The sequence below is a fragment of the Pteropus medius genome, unplaced genomic scaffold (genome assembly GCF_902729225.1).
Source record: "Pteropus medius unplaced genomic scaffold, Ma_sr-lr_union100, whole genome shotgun sequence".
NCBI lineage: Eukaryota > Metazoa > Chordata > Mammalia > Chiroptera > Pteropodidae > Pteropus > Pteropus medius.
In genome coordinates, this window is record NW_024342473.1 from 17,413,358 (window position 1) to 17,431,314 (window position 17,957).

General features: G+C 40.9%; 1 protein-coding gene across 3 annotated transcripts; it reads right to left on the minus strand.

Moving 5' to 3' along the window:
- Nucleotides 1–789: 789 nt before the first annotated feature.
- On the minus strand, nucleotides 790–17,543 carry GCNT3 (glucosaminyl (N-acetyl) transferase 3, mucin type). 3 transcript variants are annotated; one of them, XM_039865441.1, is made up of 3 exons: nucleotides 17,298–17,497; nucleotides 4,999–5,189; nucleotides 790–3,841 (listed from the first exon to the last, which is right to left on the minus strand). In XM_039865441.1, exon 3 carries the CDS (start codon nucleotides 3,791–3,793, stop codon nucleotides 2,459–2,461), a length of 1,335 nt encoding a protein of 444 aa, XP_039721375.1. In that variant the 5' UTR covers nucleotides 3,794–3,841; nucleotides 4,999–5,189; nucleotides 17,298–17,497; the 3' UTR covers nucleotides 790–2,458. The 3 variants fall into 3 exon arrangements, with proteins under 3 accessions (XP_039721375.1, XP_039721376.1, XP_039721377.1); XM_039865442.1 differs by lacking the exon at nucleotides 17,298–17,497 and adding an exon at nucleotides 8,954–8,985; XM_039865443.1 differs by lacking the exons at nucleotides 4,999–5,189; nucleotides 17,298–17,497 and adding an exon at nucleotides 17,513–17,543.
- Nucleotides 17,544–17,957: the final 414 nt, after the last annotated feature.

Here is a 17,957-nt window from a genome sequence, read left to right on the forward strand (position 1 = left end):
TCGTAGCTGCATAGAGACAAGAGCCAAATTTTCACCATCTTTGTGATAAATGATTGACTAAATGGAAGAACAAATCTTCAGTTCAATTAAGGTACTTAGGGCAGGCAATGTATTTAGTGGGTTTTTTTTTTTCATTTTTAATCCAAATACATAATCTCCCCAAACAAAATTATCTACTGCCTTTTCTTCTTTTCTTAAAGAAATTTCACTCAAAGATCATAGATTAGAGGCAAAGTGTACAAAATATAACATTATTAAAGCAATGTTTACCAATAGTCCACAAATCAAAAAAGGTAATTCAAACATTGAGAGGTAATACAAACATAGTTGCTCAATCTTTTATGAGATTTCTCCTCTCCAGAGAAAGGTTAAAGAAATGGATATGACTCAGAGAGAAGGAAAAATCAACAGATGTGGTGATTAAATTGTATGATTTCTAAAATACACTACACAAATGAGGGAGAAATTTGACCCTTCTGATATGAAGACCTTATGTTATTAAATAAAGAGCACCTTCTATTCACTACAATGTATTTCTAGAGACGATTTCAAATGCTTGGGAAATTCAAGCTACTTGTTCCCCCAAAATGACAAGTTCACATTTTAATTTTTTTAGTTTATTCACATATAAAAAAATGTAACTTATTTCACATTATAACTTACAGAAGAAGTTCAGTATGAGGCCAAAGACCGGAGTTCTTTTCTCAGAGCACGTGCATCCAAGAAAGCTTTTCTGCCCACTTCCCACAGCAGCCGTGTTCCCCCCACCCACCCATCCAGCCCCCTGAGAGGAAGTCCAAGGACAATCACAAAGGCCAGTAGATGGAGAGGTCCATGTTGCTGGGAACAGTCCTTCCAGCGGCTCATCTGCAGAGCATGTGACTGTTCATCGGTCATCTTCGTGGTGGGGCTGAGAGCTAGGTGAACAGGACTCCATATTATGACACAGGGAAGTTGGTGGTGGCAACACCCATTACCAAAGGAATATTGTACAAAAAGCAACACTAACTTGTAAGTGGAAAATTCACTGTGTCAGACACAATGATAACTATGTCAGAGTACATGGGTTGCAGGAAAAGCTGATTGTAAGAGAAAACGTAATTGAATCATAATCAGAATTGAAGAAACACATTATGACATTAATGGGAACAGCATTCAAATTACATGAATTTGTATATAAATCACTTTTCCAAAGCATGATTATGTGCAGAAGATAAATTATACTAGATACAAGATATGCCTATCTTTTTATATAGTATCCTTTGCCTATCACAGAAGAGTGTTACTAATAGCAACTGCCTTCCAATTGTTTCACAATTATCTCTGGAGCTTCAAGTCTCACTGGGTAACATTCAGAGGAAGGGGAGGTAAATACACACATAATTTCTTTGTATCTTCCCCACAAAGAAACTATAAGTCAAAGAACCACAAATAGTGACCCTTCCATTCACATACTTAAAAGTTTTGTCTCAAGAGACCTAAATGTGGAATAACCAGACTTCCTGGTTTAGCTAAGCAGTCCTAGTTTAATTTTTGCTTGTCGCCCCCCAACACACACATACACACATGCATGCGCGCACGTGCGCACACACACACACACACACACCCTGAGTATGTTCCAGTTTGGACAATTAATTATGTGGTTACCTAAAAGAGCTATTATCTTTGTTATGAAATGTTAAGCTTTGGCTGTGAAGCTGCAAAATTAGGGCAGTAATTTTCTCTTAAGGATAGGGTGGTCAAATTGGTTAAATTGCCCTGCCTTTTCCCATACAGAAAAGTTATGAATCTGGCAATGTAAACAAAATGAGGAAGATTTTCAAAAATAAAAGCATCAGCTCTGTTCCTCTATATTCTTTTAAATTAGCTCTTTATATAGCATGCCATGATCATTCAAGAATAATGGAGAGTGTCTTGCCATCCACCAGGGATTTTTAAATGTCACCAATAGTTATGAGAAAAAGGCTCACACTTTTATTTCTGGTTTACCAGACAAAAAGTAGAGGTAGGACTTTGAATCAAGAACTATTTATTTTAAAATTACAAACGAGAAGGTCCTCTTTCCATCTAACTCCCTACCCCCACCATACTACCAAGCCTAGAATTATTAGGAACAGCATCTCCTCCGAATGGGAAAGCTGGAAACCGAGCATTTAACTAATAAAATCCAGAGCCCCCTGCCATACATACTTCCCTCCCTGACTCTAAATAACTAGTTTTCATTCTCATTTTCTGTGAGAAAGTCAGCAAAGGGGCTGTTGGGAGTGGGGTGAGAAAAGAGTCAGTGTTTGTCCAGGGCAGTAATTTGCGAGGCAGCAGATCTACTTACCCCCACTCCAGCAGCAGCCCCTTTCCCCGGAGGGTGCCACGGAATTGAGCCCTGGTCTCCCACCCTATGCTGTCCCAGCACGTTCTGGGCATGTTTGCACGTGTTCCTGCCCCGCAGGTAGCAATTCTCTCATAATGTATCTAAGAGTTCAATCCCATAGATGGCCTTATAACGTAAGTATTCTTCTAGGCACTGAAGAACATTATCATCCACCTTAGGGTCAAACTTGTTGGCCAACAGATGATGGTTCTGAAGAATCCAATGCAAGTCCCCAGCTCCATAAACACAGATAGCCCGCTGGTGGATTCCAGAGCAAGGTGCATAAGGTGCCCCCATACTGACGTCTCCTTCATGGTTCTGCCACTTGACCAGCCTGGCAATGGAGGCCATGTCTGAGAAGTGATATTTGGGGTGGTAGGGAACAGAGCCAGGCATCCAGGGTGCACGCTGAAGAGTGGCCCAGAGGTGTTCATCGGGGCTATAAGTGTCTTTTGCCCATTCGATCAGTTGTTGGGATTTGGGGTTCTCTATGACGTGTTGGACAAAGGCTCGAGAAGCCACAATATAGGCATTCCCAGTGAACATAGGTAAATTATCAGGAGGAGGGTCCTTCATCTTGCTGGTCATGTGTATGGTGTCTGTCACCACATAGCGATATTTCCAGCGAGATTTTTTAAACTCAGTAGGTATCTCTGACTCCATATTGTTCTTCCCCTTCAACATCTTGAGGGCCCGGACCATCTCAGCATTGGTCTTAATAGGAAAGTCTGTTCCGCAGGTATTCAGGAAGTATTTCCATGGCACTGAGCTCTGGAGCAAGTCTTCCATACAGTTAAGATCAGCCTGCACCCTGGACCAGGAGGCATAAACCACCCGAACCAACTTACTGGCCATGAAGACATTTTGGAAGCATGAAATAATTGCCTTGACTGCCTCTTTGAAAGTTTCCGGAGACTTCTCATCCACGTGGACACAATATATGTTCTGAGGGGCATACAAGGCCCTCAGCAGCCTTTCAAAGTTTTCAATTTTCTCATGGACCACCATAGAGTATGCAATAGGGAAGTCTAACTCTTCTTTGCTGAGTGTGTACTGTATGAACTTCCTTTTGGCCTTAAAGTGCACACAGTCTCTGGTCATGTTGAGGTAATCGCTGTCTGTGTAAGGCTCCCGCTTCTTCTTGACCTCCAGCTTGTCCAGGAGAGCCTTGGTCACTGCTTCTTGGTCCCCTTGGATGATTCCAGAACAGTTGATGGATCTCTTTGCTGGCAACTTCAGGGACTTATACAAGATGTCCCTACAGTGCTTGCTTTGAACACGCCTGGACTCCAGATCCAGGAAATCAAAGTCACACTTCGATCTGAGAGAAAGTCTCAGAGCAACAGTGGCCAGCAGCAAATAGAAGCCCAGGGTCCACAGGTAATACTGCTGACAGAGTTTCTTCTTCCACCGAATCATCTTCATGGAATGAGAGATCAGTAGAGTTTGAGCACAGAGGAGGAGGAGGAAATCCTTGAACAGAACAAAATCCTTCAGTTACAAATTAATCCTGAATGTGTCCCAAGAACATCAAGTTCAACTCCAAAGCGATGGCAAAAAATGTATTTCTTCTCTAGACATTTATCCTCAGTCAAGACCTGCCTAGGAACCTTTTACACCTGGCTGGCTGATGGAGGTCTATAACCTGACCCTATAAATTAGCTGATTGTGCTGGCTCCCTGTCACCCCAGGAGAAAGAGAAGCAGAACTGAGCACCTGCTGATATAAAGGTGTAATTAGTATGAGGAAGTCCCCGCCCTTCATTCTCCATTACTGTCCCCACCCCCTACCACCCGGTTTCTAACATAACTCTTACTGGGAGTAGAATTTCTGATTGTCCTGGGGAGAAAATCCATGAAATTCAGACTCTCAGCGTCGGTTCTAGAAATTCGAAAGTCCCATTTAAAGAAAAGGTACATTTCTTGCTCTTATTTGGCAATTTATATGTTAGGTTGCTTTCACCACATGTAATTCATTGATTAGAGGTGGCATCTAGCCACCTTTTTAAAAAACGTTCTAAAAAACATACGAAATATTGGAGTGTAATTATACATATAGATAGCTCTTAGTCTATCCAAATTTAAAATATATTTACACAGACAACGCAGAGTTATCCACATATAATATTTAATGAGTGCTTTCTATGGGCCAGAAATATTTCTTTACATTGTCTCATTTAATCTTCACAACATACCTGAAATGTAGTATTAGTAATATTTCCTCTTTTATAGATAGGAAAACAGAGCTAAATAGCTTCCTGAATATCAGATATATGTTATAAGAAGCAAATCTGTGACTCTTCCCAAGTCCCCACCCCCTAGTTTTGTTTTTGGTTTTTTGTTTTTTTTTTTTGTCTATATGCCTAATACTTTGTTCCTCCAAACCACAGCTACTGTTTAAATACAATACAGGGTAATGCATACCATTTAAAAAAGAAAGAAAGAAAAAAAGATACTACAGAAAAAAAATTCCTAAAAGGTGAAAAAGAGAAAGAGAAAATGACACATCCAACAATGAATGTTTTTCTGTTTTGTATCCTCTTCCTAAGCATAAGATTATATCCTCTTTAGTAATAACTTTTATGGTTAAATCTAAGAGGAAGAAAAAAGAAAAACTAAGAAAATTCTCACCTTTAATGGCTTCTTTCCTATTTAGGGAAGATCTCTTGCCAGAGTTTATTTCTATTTCCAAGGAAAGACTGGTTGGGTTCCATGAAAGCAAATGTGAATACCATATTCCCTGGTCTTCTTTTAGCTCCTCCAAAATATATTTTGACATTCACAGGACATGCAAGAAACTATCTCAACCTCCTCCTTAATATCTGCAAAGTAAAGAGCAGCAAGTGGTTTTATCACTCTCCTTTCAGTTTACAGCTCTCAGATGAGAACAAACTCAGGTATATCATTCAGGAGGAGCATATTCTCAAGAACGAGTCATTCAGGGAAGTGAGCAAGGCAGGGAAAAAAATGCTGTCAATATCTGAGAAGGCAAGCAGGAATTTCAACCAGGACAGCCCAGTTTGTTATGTCCAGGCTCTCCTGCCATTAAACCATTCATAAAAACTTGTCAATGTTCATACAAGAACGTGAAAATTATTTTTTCCCCTTAACAAAGAACCATAGCAACACACAAGTATGCACCTGCCCTCTTCTGGCCTGAAGTCCAAGTGTCACTCTTATATTCCCTGAACGTTAAGAGTGAAGCAATAAAAATATCTCTCAAAGATTTTTCCTTTTGTTTTTTTCACTTAAAAAAGTCAATGAAAACCGGAGTTTGTTCTTCAAATGGTACCTGCTCAAAAAAACACGTTTGCCTGTCTTTCCATGACTATTAATAATCTGTATGTTGTAGAAATATCCACAGGATTCCCGATTGTAGATCTCGCTCACTAAGGTCTGTCTGGGGTTCTTGGCAGTCTGAAGAATGGATAGCACTATGGGCAGCTGGACTTAAGTGAAAGCCCCATGGGGCGGTTTTGGCAATACAACGTGGAAAATGCCTTCTTCAAAGCTGCTGGTGTTGTTTGCTGGTGTTTGCCTCTTCTCCTCACCCCCAAACCACATTTCCAAAAATGCAGTATTCCTAGCCAAATATCCAAAATAGCAAATTTAATATAAAAAACTTAACTAGGTATAAAGCTGTTAATAAATGAAAAGGTGTGTGTTGGGGAGGGGTAGACACTAAATTATTAGGGAAATAGAAATTGCTGGAAGTAGCTACAACCCCTAAGCTGGAAGGATGAAGGGGAAAAAATTGGGAATAATTAAAATTTGAATTTAGGAAGGTGTCAACAAGCTAAAACTCAGACCTCTGAGATAGGGACACTACTCAGTTGTTGCTGGGGTCTCTTAGCTCAGAGGAAGGTGCCCTAAGCCGAGATTCAGAACTGTTATGAGGTGACTGGTGTCTCCATCCGCTCTTACTATACACTACGTTCAGCGCCGCTAAGTACAAGATACACCACAGCGGAGTAAACGCACGTTGACATGGTGATGCTCACAGAAGCAGGAAGTAGATAGGTAACAGGAAGCCCCGCCTCCAGCCTCGCCGTCTCCCTCCAGCGCCCCCTGTTGGCAGAGCCTAATGGGTGGCAGCTAGCAAAGCACAGTTACGGTTTGCAGAGTCCCCTTCGACCTCCCCAAAGCTTAGTCCAGAGGTGGAAACTTCGTCTGACGACAATAGCATAATAACAGAGATTAGTTGGTGTTGCTTTCTTCCTACAAGAATTTTTTACGCAACCCCCAATACAGCAGGGGGGATTTAGGTCCATTTTTGGACCTCCTCTGCCTGTTTCTGACTGTAAATGAAGACAGGCCAATGGCAGGGAGCCATAAAGAGTCATCTGCACACCCGCTTTTATTGGCCCCACTACTCTGGGTCTGTCTTCTGCCAGCTTTGTTCACTCAGATTCTGAGTGACTCTTTGCTATTGAGCTGTAAAATCTCTGAGGCAAAAATGATTAAAGGATAAACACTTGCTCTAGTATCTGAATCTAGAAAAATCTCTCCCATTTCTTTATATCTGACTTTTCTTTGATGTTCCCTTCAAGGTACCACCTTCTTTCCCATAAAAACCACATAAGCGTCTCCCAATAAAGAGAAAACATTTTGGATATTTTATTTATAAGGTAACCAAAAGAGGTGTGCACTCTTAATTGCTAAATACGCTAACGTTAACAATTGTGTATTTCGCTGAGATAATCTACGTATTAGCAACACTAAGTGATTTGTAGTTATGGGCACACCAGGGCTTTGGCAGGACTGAGCTAGATCTGAACCCTGGCTCTGCTACTTTCTAGCTGTGTGACCTCGGGCAAATTCTGTAATCTCTCTATGATCAGTGACTTGTTTATTATTTGAGCTAACACTAACACCTATTTTATAGGACTATTGTGAAGTTTAAATAAGATAGCACATATGAGAGGCTGGCATATGCGGCCCTTTGATGGTTATAGTTAATTAAGTAGGCTCCAGTGTCAGCCCACAAAGTCCTATTTTATTCACAGAATAGCTCAAGGAGGGTACAAATAATATTCTTGAACTCTGAACCAAGCTAAAATATTGATGCTAGTGATGTGCCTGGCGGGAAGATCAAAGAAAAGACCTGGAATTGTCCCCTTCTCTGTGCTCTGGAGAGGGACTCAGTTGTAAGAGTTCCATGTTACCACCGCAGAGACCAGGGACCAGCTGCAGCTGACCCCAGGGAAGTGCAGGAGAAGAAGTAGAATGACTGGAGAGGGGCACAGGAAGATCAGGGTCAAGCGACCTACAGAGATCAGGCAGGCATTTGGAAAGACGGTCAGGAAGTTTCATGCCTTAACTCCAGGCTGGCCTTGAAGAGAAGATGGGGTGCTAGCAAGAGAGAGGAAGGGCCCAGTCCCAGAGTGCTGGAAAAGCCAGGCAAGTTTCAAGGCAGGGCAGACCCAGGGTACAAGGTCCTTCATTAGGGTTCTTTTTATTTTTGCTGAGGCCCAATAGCAGAGCCAGTTGAGCCTGAAAGCAAGTAGAGCCTGGAATTACATGAAGATATTTAGAAGTCCCAAGCACTGAAAATGACGAGGGCACTCCCTCCCTCAGTATCCAAAATAAAAGCAACATTAAACCAAGTAATAGGTATAAGGAAGTCCAAGACGGTCCTGAGTTTTCCCACAATTACTATGGTGCTGTTTTGGGAATAGAGAACTCTTTCTGCTCAGATCCCTCAATCCTTTTCACCTAATCAGTTTAGTTTGCCTAATAGGCCAATAGCTTTGCCTGCATCAGCAAAAATAAAAAGAACCCTAATGAAGGACCTTGTACCCTGGGTCTGCCCTGCCTTGAAACTTGCCTGGCTTTTCCAGCACTCTGGGACTGGGCCCTTCCTCTCTCTTGCTAGCACCCCATCTTCTCTTCAAGGCCAGCCTGGAGTTAAGGCATGAATTATAAATCCTTGTACGTTTGTTGGAGTGTGTAAGAGTTCCAACAGTGGGAAATGGAGAAACTAAGCCAGGCTCATCGGGGTGGATCTGGTTAGTGTTAACTTCAATAGAGGTTCGGGGGACCCTACAGTCCCGACAATAGGGTCAGAGGAGGGACCAGGCCACAGGGATCCAACCATTTTAAACTGAATTTATAAATTGGCAAATGCACCCTTTTACTTAATTTGTTATGGTGGTGTTTACCTCTGGTGTCAGTTCTACCCTCTCGGTAGTCTAGAATCTCCTGGAAGTCACATTCTTTATCTCAGCACCTAGGAGCATAAATATTGGCAGAATTCCCAGAAGAGAAAGGTCATAGATAACAAAGACAGCCCCACTGATCAGAGAAGAGACCATGACTCGGAGAGGCAAGAAGTGAAAATAGATAAACAGGCACAGAACAAGTTAAGGTATTATACTGGATTGGGCTGTAGCTGGGGTTTAAAAGAAACTGAAGGTACTGAGGAAGACGGAATGAGGGGTTCTTTGAGCCCTAACCTTATTTAGTGTTCTATGTCAGTGAGATCTTGGTGAAGATGGGGCTATGATCTCTGGCCACAGAGAAGTGGTTAAAGGACCCAATATGAGATCAACTTTGTTTCCAATCAGGGTTGTAAAATGAAGCTCACACTCAGCCGCAGTTTCCTGGCTGACAGGGGTGCTCTCCGGTCCCTCCTTTAAGCTCCGCTCCCTCTCTGCACCTAATGCTCTCCCTCCCCTGACACACTCCTAGTGACCTGGAATCAAAGAGAAAAGAGGTTCAAGAAAGAAAAAAGAAACCCCACAAAACTCAATAAGTACTTATGCACTGAATGCAAAGAGTTCTGAAAGTAGGAAAGACAGCGATCTTCTCAGATGAAATAATCCAACTTGCTCCACAGATCAAGAAGGCAGTAAAGTACACCACCCCCTTCGCAGCTCACAAACTCCTGAAAATGCACGGGGCCTCACTGTGATATCATGAGCTTTTGAGGGCAAGGACCATGTCTGACTCAGCTTTGCCTCCCCACAGCAACTAGCATGAGAACTTGCAGATGATAGATTCACCACAAATATTTCCTGAACGAACAGCTTCCTCAGAGTCCCAGGGAGGGCCCTTTAAGTGCTGGAGTCTTGGAACTATGGCTTACTAATATTTACTGGAATAAATGGATAGAGGCTCCCTGAAGTAAGCTGTACACAAAAATATCATGCCACAGAGTTGAAGCTCACTGAAATCCAAATGTTACTAAAGGGATTAGTGAAGAAAACTTTCTCTTGTTACCTCCAAAAATGAACTTTGGAGGCACTTTTGAGATTAAGGTGTCTCCTATTGTGTCATAAGGAAGTAACCTTCTAAATGGCATCAGTAACGAATGGTATGTAACATGGCAGCATTCCATTCGTTTATTCCATTTGATAATTGTTGATTGAAGAAGCTGCTGAGTTTTAAATGTTAGTGACAAAGTTGATTAAGACTTACTCCCAGGGTGCTCAGTCTTGTGTGGGAGAAATATTTTAAAAAGATCATAATAATGCCATTAAAGGAGATATGCATTGAATATAATGGAAGCCCAGAAGTTAAAACTAAAAAGACAATGGTTAGAAATACAAGGCAAACAAATGAAGGAAAGGTCTTGGCAGGTGGCTATAAGAGGAACAGAGGTGTGGGTTAAAGAAAATGTCCCCTTAGAGCTGCCATTTGGAAAAAGAAAATTAGTTTCTTAGCCCACACTATAAACATAAATAAATTTCAGATATAAATCTAAAAAGAGAAGACAGTTCTAGAATTTCCTGAAAATATATAGAATATTTTTATGATACCTAGATTGGGAAGGTCTTTTTTTTTTTTTAATTTAGTTTATTAACATTGGTTAATACAATTATATAATTTTCAGGTACATTATAACTTGACATCTGTATATTCTATTGTATTTACCACCCAAAGTCTAGTTTCCTTCAGCTATCATATATTTGATCCCCTTTACCCACTTTTAATATTATACAAAGACCAGAACATTATAAACAAAAAACAGACAGATTTAACTATGTGGAGACCATTAACAAAAATATAACTGAAAGTGTAAAATGAGACTTCTGGGAAAGCTCCTTAAAAGGGAGAGGCTAAGCCCTTTTACCCTTCCTTATCATGAGTGCAGATATAATAGATGGTGCTCCTGCAGCTATCTAGGACCTTGAGGCAACACTGAGAAGGAAGCCATGAGCTGAAAGGCAGCAATATCATGGAGATACTTCGCCAGTTCTGGATGGCCTATCACCAGGCTTCATTTATACAAGAGAGAGAAATAAATGTCTACTTTATTCAGCTACTACTTTTTCAGGTCTCTGACATGAGCAGTCTTTAACAAATTTTTAACTCACACAGAAGCTATTTCCTAGTTCAGGGACATTAAGAAGCATAGGTATGAAAAGGGCACATGAGTCACAGGAGTATAGAAAAGCTAGTGTGAAGCCTGCAGAATACAGAACAGGAGCACTAATTCACCACCACCACTCCTATTCCCATGCCACCACCATCATTTTTTTGCTTCTTATGTAAAAACACATTTCAGGAAAAAGTCTGGAAAGGAATGTACTAAAACATTAACCACAGTATTCAGGGTGATGTGATTACTGCTGGTTCTCAGTTTCTCCTTTGTGTCTCTTCAGTTTTCTATCAAAAACGCATTATATATTTTCTAATTTTCCAAAAAAAGATATTTTTGAATCATCTCAGAAAAAAAAAAAAGAGTGTTCTTTTTGATTTCAAGTCAACATGCTTTTTCTTTATTTTACCTCTTTGCAGGCCTGTGTGAACAGATCTAGTCTTTATTGGGGAAAGTAGACTGTGTGTGTATGCTTTTATGTCTAACTGGATACTAGTAGAAATAACTTTATGAATGTAAAATTGAATATTCTTATAATGAGAGCAACTTAAACAAGATAATTAAAGTGTCATCACCTAACAGAGAATGCCACTTCACTTACTCTTAGTACTTTTTAAAGGAAAATGACCACCATGCCAACTAACATGTGAAAACATAAAAATGCATTAAATCACAAAACAACACACTATACATTAATTTACTTTCTCGATCTCAAAAAACAAAACAAAAACAAGAAAATGAAAGGCTTTTCGTGCCGTCCTTTTTGGTCGCCAATGAGGAAAGAATTTCTTAGGGCCTTCTCTATTCTGTCCTAGTCCATTAAGTCCTATCAATTGTATATACACTCTGGACCCCTAGAAAGTTTTGTGTGTAGTTAAAGTCATTGCCATCTTTCAGGCACACGACTAGGCAGAGAGAGTCTCTACCTTCCTAGGTGGGGAACAGAAGAAAAGGTGAGGAGGGTGAACAGACTGTAGAAACCAGTCTCATCCACACCTATCTGTCAGCAAAGGAGAGAGTGGAGACCTGAGCAGATGGAAGGCCAGACAGACAGAACTTGGCCTTCCGTACCTTTCAGCTCTCAAATACTGTAGTTCCAGCTCATCAGAGGGGAGCCGTGTCTTTCAGCACTGTTTCCTGCCATGGTCCCGGCCAGGGGAGTTCTACAGCTGCAGCCCACATCTGTCCTGCATATGTACCTGCTTCGGATAGTAGACTGGGGCCCATGGTGGAATGGTTGTGGAATTCAAGAACCCAAGCAAAAATTCTAGCTCCCTTTATCCTTGGGAAGCTCCTGGATCCTCTCCCTGCCTCCATTACTGCATCCATAACTTGAGCATACTAACAGATATGCATGGTAAAGTGTCATGCAAATGTGGCCATGTAGGAGCTCATAGTTCAGTTGGCAAGAGCAACAAACAAGCCATTAATAATATGCATGAAGTTCCAAGGTATTTGCAGCAAGTGGACCCGTGGGAAGATAGGATTCCTGGAAGATATCCTAGAGGCAGTGGCATTTAGGCTAATACCTAGTGGGCGAACAGATGAGGCAAAGACTATGCTTTCTTGTCTACTTTTTAATCCCTAGTGTCTCACAAATAATAATAATCAACATATACTGAGACTGACTGTGTGCCGGGCACTATTCTAAACTCTTTACATTGAATCTTCACAATAAATCCTGTAAGGCACAGAGACGCTGAGTGACTTACTCAAGATTACATAACTAAAAGGTGGCAGGGTGAGAGTTTGTACCCTGGCAGTCTGGCCCCACTTGCACCCCCTTATCCACTCAACTCCAGCTGCCCACTCTTGGAGTATATTCTTAGGCAGGCTGCCTCTCCTGGTACAATTGTAGATCTTCTTGACTGGAAAGCCACCTAAGACACAGCCTTTCTCTTCACTGGGCCTAACTTTCACCATCCATAATGGGAGATAGAGTAGATCCAGTGTTAAGGGAAGAAAGCAACCTTCCCTTGATAAGAGTTCCACCTCAGGGGTTCACGCTGAGGCCACCCAGATTGAGTCAGTTTGCTTAAACTTACACCACTGCATGGGATGCATCATGTTTGTGGAATGAGTGGGTGAGCGGGTAGATAAATGTGTGAACCCTGCCCAGTCTTGAAGAGAAGGAGAGTCGCTGAATTCTGATATATTAACCCAGCAAACTAGTGGTTGACTCATGGTATCTTGTTGGAAATTTCTTATAGAATGCCTATCAACTGCAGCCCATAAATATTGGATATTTTACCTGTCCTTTTAAAATGTGCTTTTTTTCTTTACAATATACATTGAAAGTTGTTTGATGTTAGCACATTTTTATCAGTGTAAGGGAAGTTATCTCCAATACATTTCTAATTATAAAAAATGCTACATTAAAAAATTGTATAGTTTTGTGTATTCGTGCAACTATTCTTATAGAATAAATTATTGGAAGTACAATTTCTGGGTCAAAGATTATGAAGCTTTAAAACTTTTTAAATTGGCACTACCCACAAGGTTTACTGACTGACTTACTATAAAAGTACCTGTTCTCCACCCTCTCCTTGTCGTCACCCGGAAATATCTTTTGTTTTTGTCTTTTCCACAAACAATGGATGGAAAATAATACCCCACTTTGGTTTTCATCTTCATTTCTTTAATTATTAGTAAGCTCGAGCCTCTTTTCATATGTTTTTGGCCATTCGCAGTTTTTTATTTCTGTTGATTTTTTTCTACCCATTTTTATATGATACTGTTAGTTTTTCTTATGAATTCACAAGATCTCTTCGAATTCATCAGTTATTTGCCCTTCGTTCTGGTTTTGTAGATATTTCACCCCTGTGTGTTGTCTGACTTTAAGTAGGTTTTATGGGGTTCTTTCCGATATGTAACACTTGATATATAGAAGTTTGCAATTATTTTATGTGGTCAAATTTATTTATATTTTTCCTTTTTGCTTCTGAGATTCATATAAAATTTCAGGGGTATTTTTTACATTTAAATTTTGGATCCACCTGGAATACATTTTGATATAGGGAATGAAATAGGAGAGGTCCATGATTTTGCTCGGATCAAACAGCTATGCTTTGAAATAAAGCTTTTAACCTTTTGGCTTGGCACTTTGGGAAAATGCAAAATATCAATAAATGGAGGGGCGATGGAGACAGATCAAAGGAAACAGAGCTACCTTGTCACTAAGTTCCAAAACTACACTTGATTTCGGATACATAAACACCAGTCAGCGATTTTGAAAAACCGCACAAAGCCAGTGATTTTGTGGGGACAACTGGAACCTAATTCATAAAAGGGAAAGCAAACAAGCCAAAACTTAATTGATATCACATGTCGATTTTAATACCTCTATTAGGAAACATCTAATCTTGGGCACATTCTGAGCGGTAGAGGCCACATACCCAGGGTGCTACTTAAATAAGTTACTTGGGCTCTAATCAAATTCCCATTCACAAACAGGCAGATATGATACATACCGTGGTCTGTGCGACCATGCGAAGATAAATGGCATCTAACACCATGCCGATCCAATTATACACATGGGGAACATTTGTTTTAGTTAAGAGACAAACTCATTGGTTGGTTCTTTGTGGAAGAACCAAAAAAAAAGAGAGGTTAGTCGTGAAAGAAGATGGAAGTACCACTGGAAGGCCAAAGGGCTGAAAGAAAGCAGAATCATGCAGTGAAAAGCAAACATAATTAATTATGAAAGTATAAGGAAAAACCAGCCACATGATCAACTGAGTGGCAGAATAAGGAAGCCAGACTTTTCTGGAGTTAAAGCTCAAAGACATTAAATGCCATAGGAAAGAACAGGACTGTTCTGGGAAGGTGTTGATTGAGGCCAGAAAAGCGTGGATTAATTGACACTCTCTTCTTTATGCCTATTAACGGAAAAGTGTTTCTTCCCTGTGCTTTGTAATGGAAATGAAGAGGGAACAGGATAACATCTGAGATTTATGCACTAAATCAATTTCCAGGGACAGTCCAGGGCACATTCAACCAGATTACCAACCTCTTTAAAAAATATTCCCCTCCCGCAATGTCTGACTTTAGTCAGTTACTTGGCTTCTCTGGGCCTCAGTTTCTTCGCTGTGTAGGAACTCTAATCCTAATACCCAGAATCTGAAACTCCAGATTTTCAGCTCAGAAATTTTGTGACCCTGCTGCCTGACATCTCTGTCTTGGGAGCAACACATCGGAGCCGTGATCCAAGAATCCTTCCTTGGTGTCAGAGCTCACCAGGAATGGCAGGAAGGCACAAAAGGCTGGAAGTGAAGAGGTCAGCGGGAGAGAAACTGCAGTGGTCCAGGTGGAAAGGATGATGGCCCAACCAGGTCAGTGACAGTGGGGATAAGAAGAGGGGGCTGTGAGAAACTGGAAGAATTTAAAAGCATCACAGAGACAAATTTGAGAAGCCTTGGAAACCAGATCTGAAAGCTAAGCGCCTTCTGACCCCAGTGTTCAGAACAGCAACACCTGGGGAAGGAAAAATCAATTGTGCTAAAGTGTAATTTTCACAAAAGTTAAAAGCATGACTCTCCACAAATATACACTGAACTTGTGACAAACACCTGCTTGACTCACTAATTAATGAGAGAAGCAATAAGATCATAAAGCTGCATCAGGAGCATCTTGAGAAACTGGCTATGTGTAGACATTTATAAAGGAATGTTAGAATTAAGTTCTTAGGTCAGATACAAAACTGGTTCATGCCCTAGAAGATGATACAAAGCCATAACTTTTAGGGCTATCTCTTCTACAGGGCAGAAATCATTTGCATCTCTACAGAAAAAGATCTGCAAGTTGACAAGTAATTTTACTGAGTCCGAGCCCTTAATTAATAGCAAATAGCAAAATTGAACAAATGCTCATGCTTCTAAATAGTGGTTCTCAACCAGGAGCAATTTTCTCTCACAGGGGACATTTGGCATTCTCTGGAGACATTTTGGCCACAAAGCAGCAACCCAAGGTAGGGAGGTAGAGAGGGTTAACATCTAGTGAGTAGAGGCCAGTGACGCTGTTAAACATTCTACAGTGCACAGGACAGCGCACAACAAAGAATTATCCTGCCCAAAATCTCAGTAGTGTGAAGGCTGAGAGACCCTGCCCTAGATAATTAACTAACCCTTAGGCAGTTTTGTTAAAGAATGCCCTTGTACGACAATGTCTTCATTGCAAGAATCACATGACTCACCTTTCTTATTTCCAAGTTTTAAATAATTTTTTCTAATGGTAACAGTCAATCATCTGTCTTCAAAGGAAAGTAGACTTCTTTTTACAAATACTTCACCTGAGTATTTTTAACAGGTTTTCTACCTAACCTGAAGAAAAATTCAACGAAACAGAACACTACCCCCAGTTACTGAGCATTTTGTCTTATTAAGATCCTACAGCAATTGCTGTTGAAAGACTCAGGGGACTTTTCCAAGGAGCATGAAAGTGCCCATAAATTTATTTATTTTTAATATATTTAATGGGAAAAAAAAGAAACCTAAAACCATTAAGATGTTCTCATGTAATTGGGGGAAGCTGGCAGAAGGGCAGAAGCATAGGTCACAGGAAGGACAGAACTGGGAAAAGACAGATGCCGATGATCCCCCTCGGTTGACTCAATCTGAAGATACTTTCCCGCCTATTCCTGCTCCAGCTCTAGAGTCCTAACTCTCTACCAGCACCACCCTCAATCCGGGCATCCAGACCAGACTCTTCAGTAATGTCTTAGGCTCCTCTTCTTTCTTCCCCATCTATGTGAATCCTTTCAGTAGTAGAACGCTTATGGAGCAATTACTGCCAGACACAGTATATACAGAAAAGTGAGCAAAATTGTCTTTTAGTTGATTACCAAGGATTTCTCCTTGCTTAACTCTCTGTCCCTGCCATCATTCTTTCTTGCTTTCGTTCATGTTCTGTTGCTGGAGCCACTTAACTCATTCCCCTGCTCCAGTCTAGCCTCTCTGGTTTTCAGATTATTTCCCTGAAGCACATCTGCCCATGCAACTCCCCTGCTAAAAACAAACCTCCAGAGAGCTTTTCTTTGCATGGGCTCAGAGAAGAAAACCCAGATACCTTCACTCAGCAATCAGGCTCTTTCATAATTAACTACCAGGCTAACTAACTGCAAAAAGCGTCATTCACTGCTTAGGGCAGGTGGCAGGCTTTCCCACACCCAGGCCTTTCTCCTTGCTTGCTCATTTTGCTTGCTCATCTGCAGGTATCAAAAAACAGTAACCCATAGATCTGTCATGCTAGATAAATATTCAATGGTCCCCAGAGTAAATGTTTCTAGCTTGAGAAGACAATTTATTATAATCTACAGCAGGTCTTCTGTGACACGTTTTAAATAGATTTTCATTGTTTTTTTCATTTAAAAAAAATGTATTTGCTACTGGTAAATATTTAAAGGTGAATTGGGTTACCGGATCCAATTATACTGTGGGAAGAGGAGGGGCCCCCCACAACAATAAACAGTTCTCAGACACCCTAGCGCGCGCGTGCGCGTACACACACATACACTTCAGAGGCAACCCCAGGCTACCTGTACTTCTGGCCAGCTGGCCACAGATTACAAGTTCCAAGTTACAGAATGCCAATCAAAAGTCCAGAGTATTACCTGTATTTCTGACCAACTGGCTGTAAATCAGAAGTTCTCACAATCTTCTCCTTGAGTTAGATTAATTTACTAGAACGGCACACAGAACTCGGAGAAACATGTTACTTACTAAATCGCTGATTTATTGTAAAAGGATTTAACTCAGCAATGGCCACATGGAAGAGATGCACAAGGTGAGGCATGTAGGAGGAGGGTCAAAGTTTCCCTGCCCTCACCTGAGGTGTACCACTCCCAGGTCTCTCCAGGAGTTCAGGAACTGGAAGCTCTCCTCATCCCCTCCCAGGGGGGTTTTATGGAGGCTTCATTTACATAGTCATGAATGATTAAGTCATTGGCCATTGGCAACTGATTCAACCTCCAGCGCTTCCTTCCTTTCCCGGAGGGTCAGGAGGATGAGACTGAAAGCACCAACCCTCAGGATTTGTTCCATTGGCAACCAGCCCCTTCCAACACAACAAAAGACACCTTTTTTTTTTTTTTTTTAACTCTCAACACCAAGGAAATTCCAAGAATTCCGGGAGCTGTGCGCCAAGATTCGTGGATAAAGACCAAATATATTTGAGAAGTATATTTTGGTCATCTGAATGACCAAATACGTATTTTTTTATCAATTACAATATTGCAGTCCACCCTCAGTCTTCGAACACAAATTCCTTACAA

What these genes read in the sequence shown, in the direction of transcription:
- GCNT3 (XM_039865443.1), bottom strand. Translation starts at nt 3,793, where the DNA reads ATGAAGATGATTCGGTGGAAGAAGAAACTCTGTCAGCAGTATTACCTG.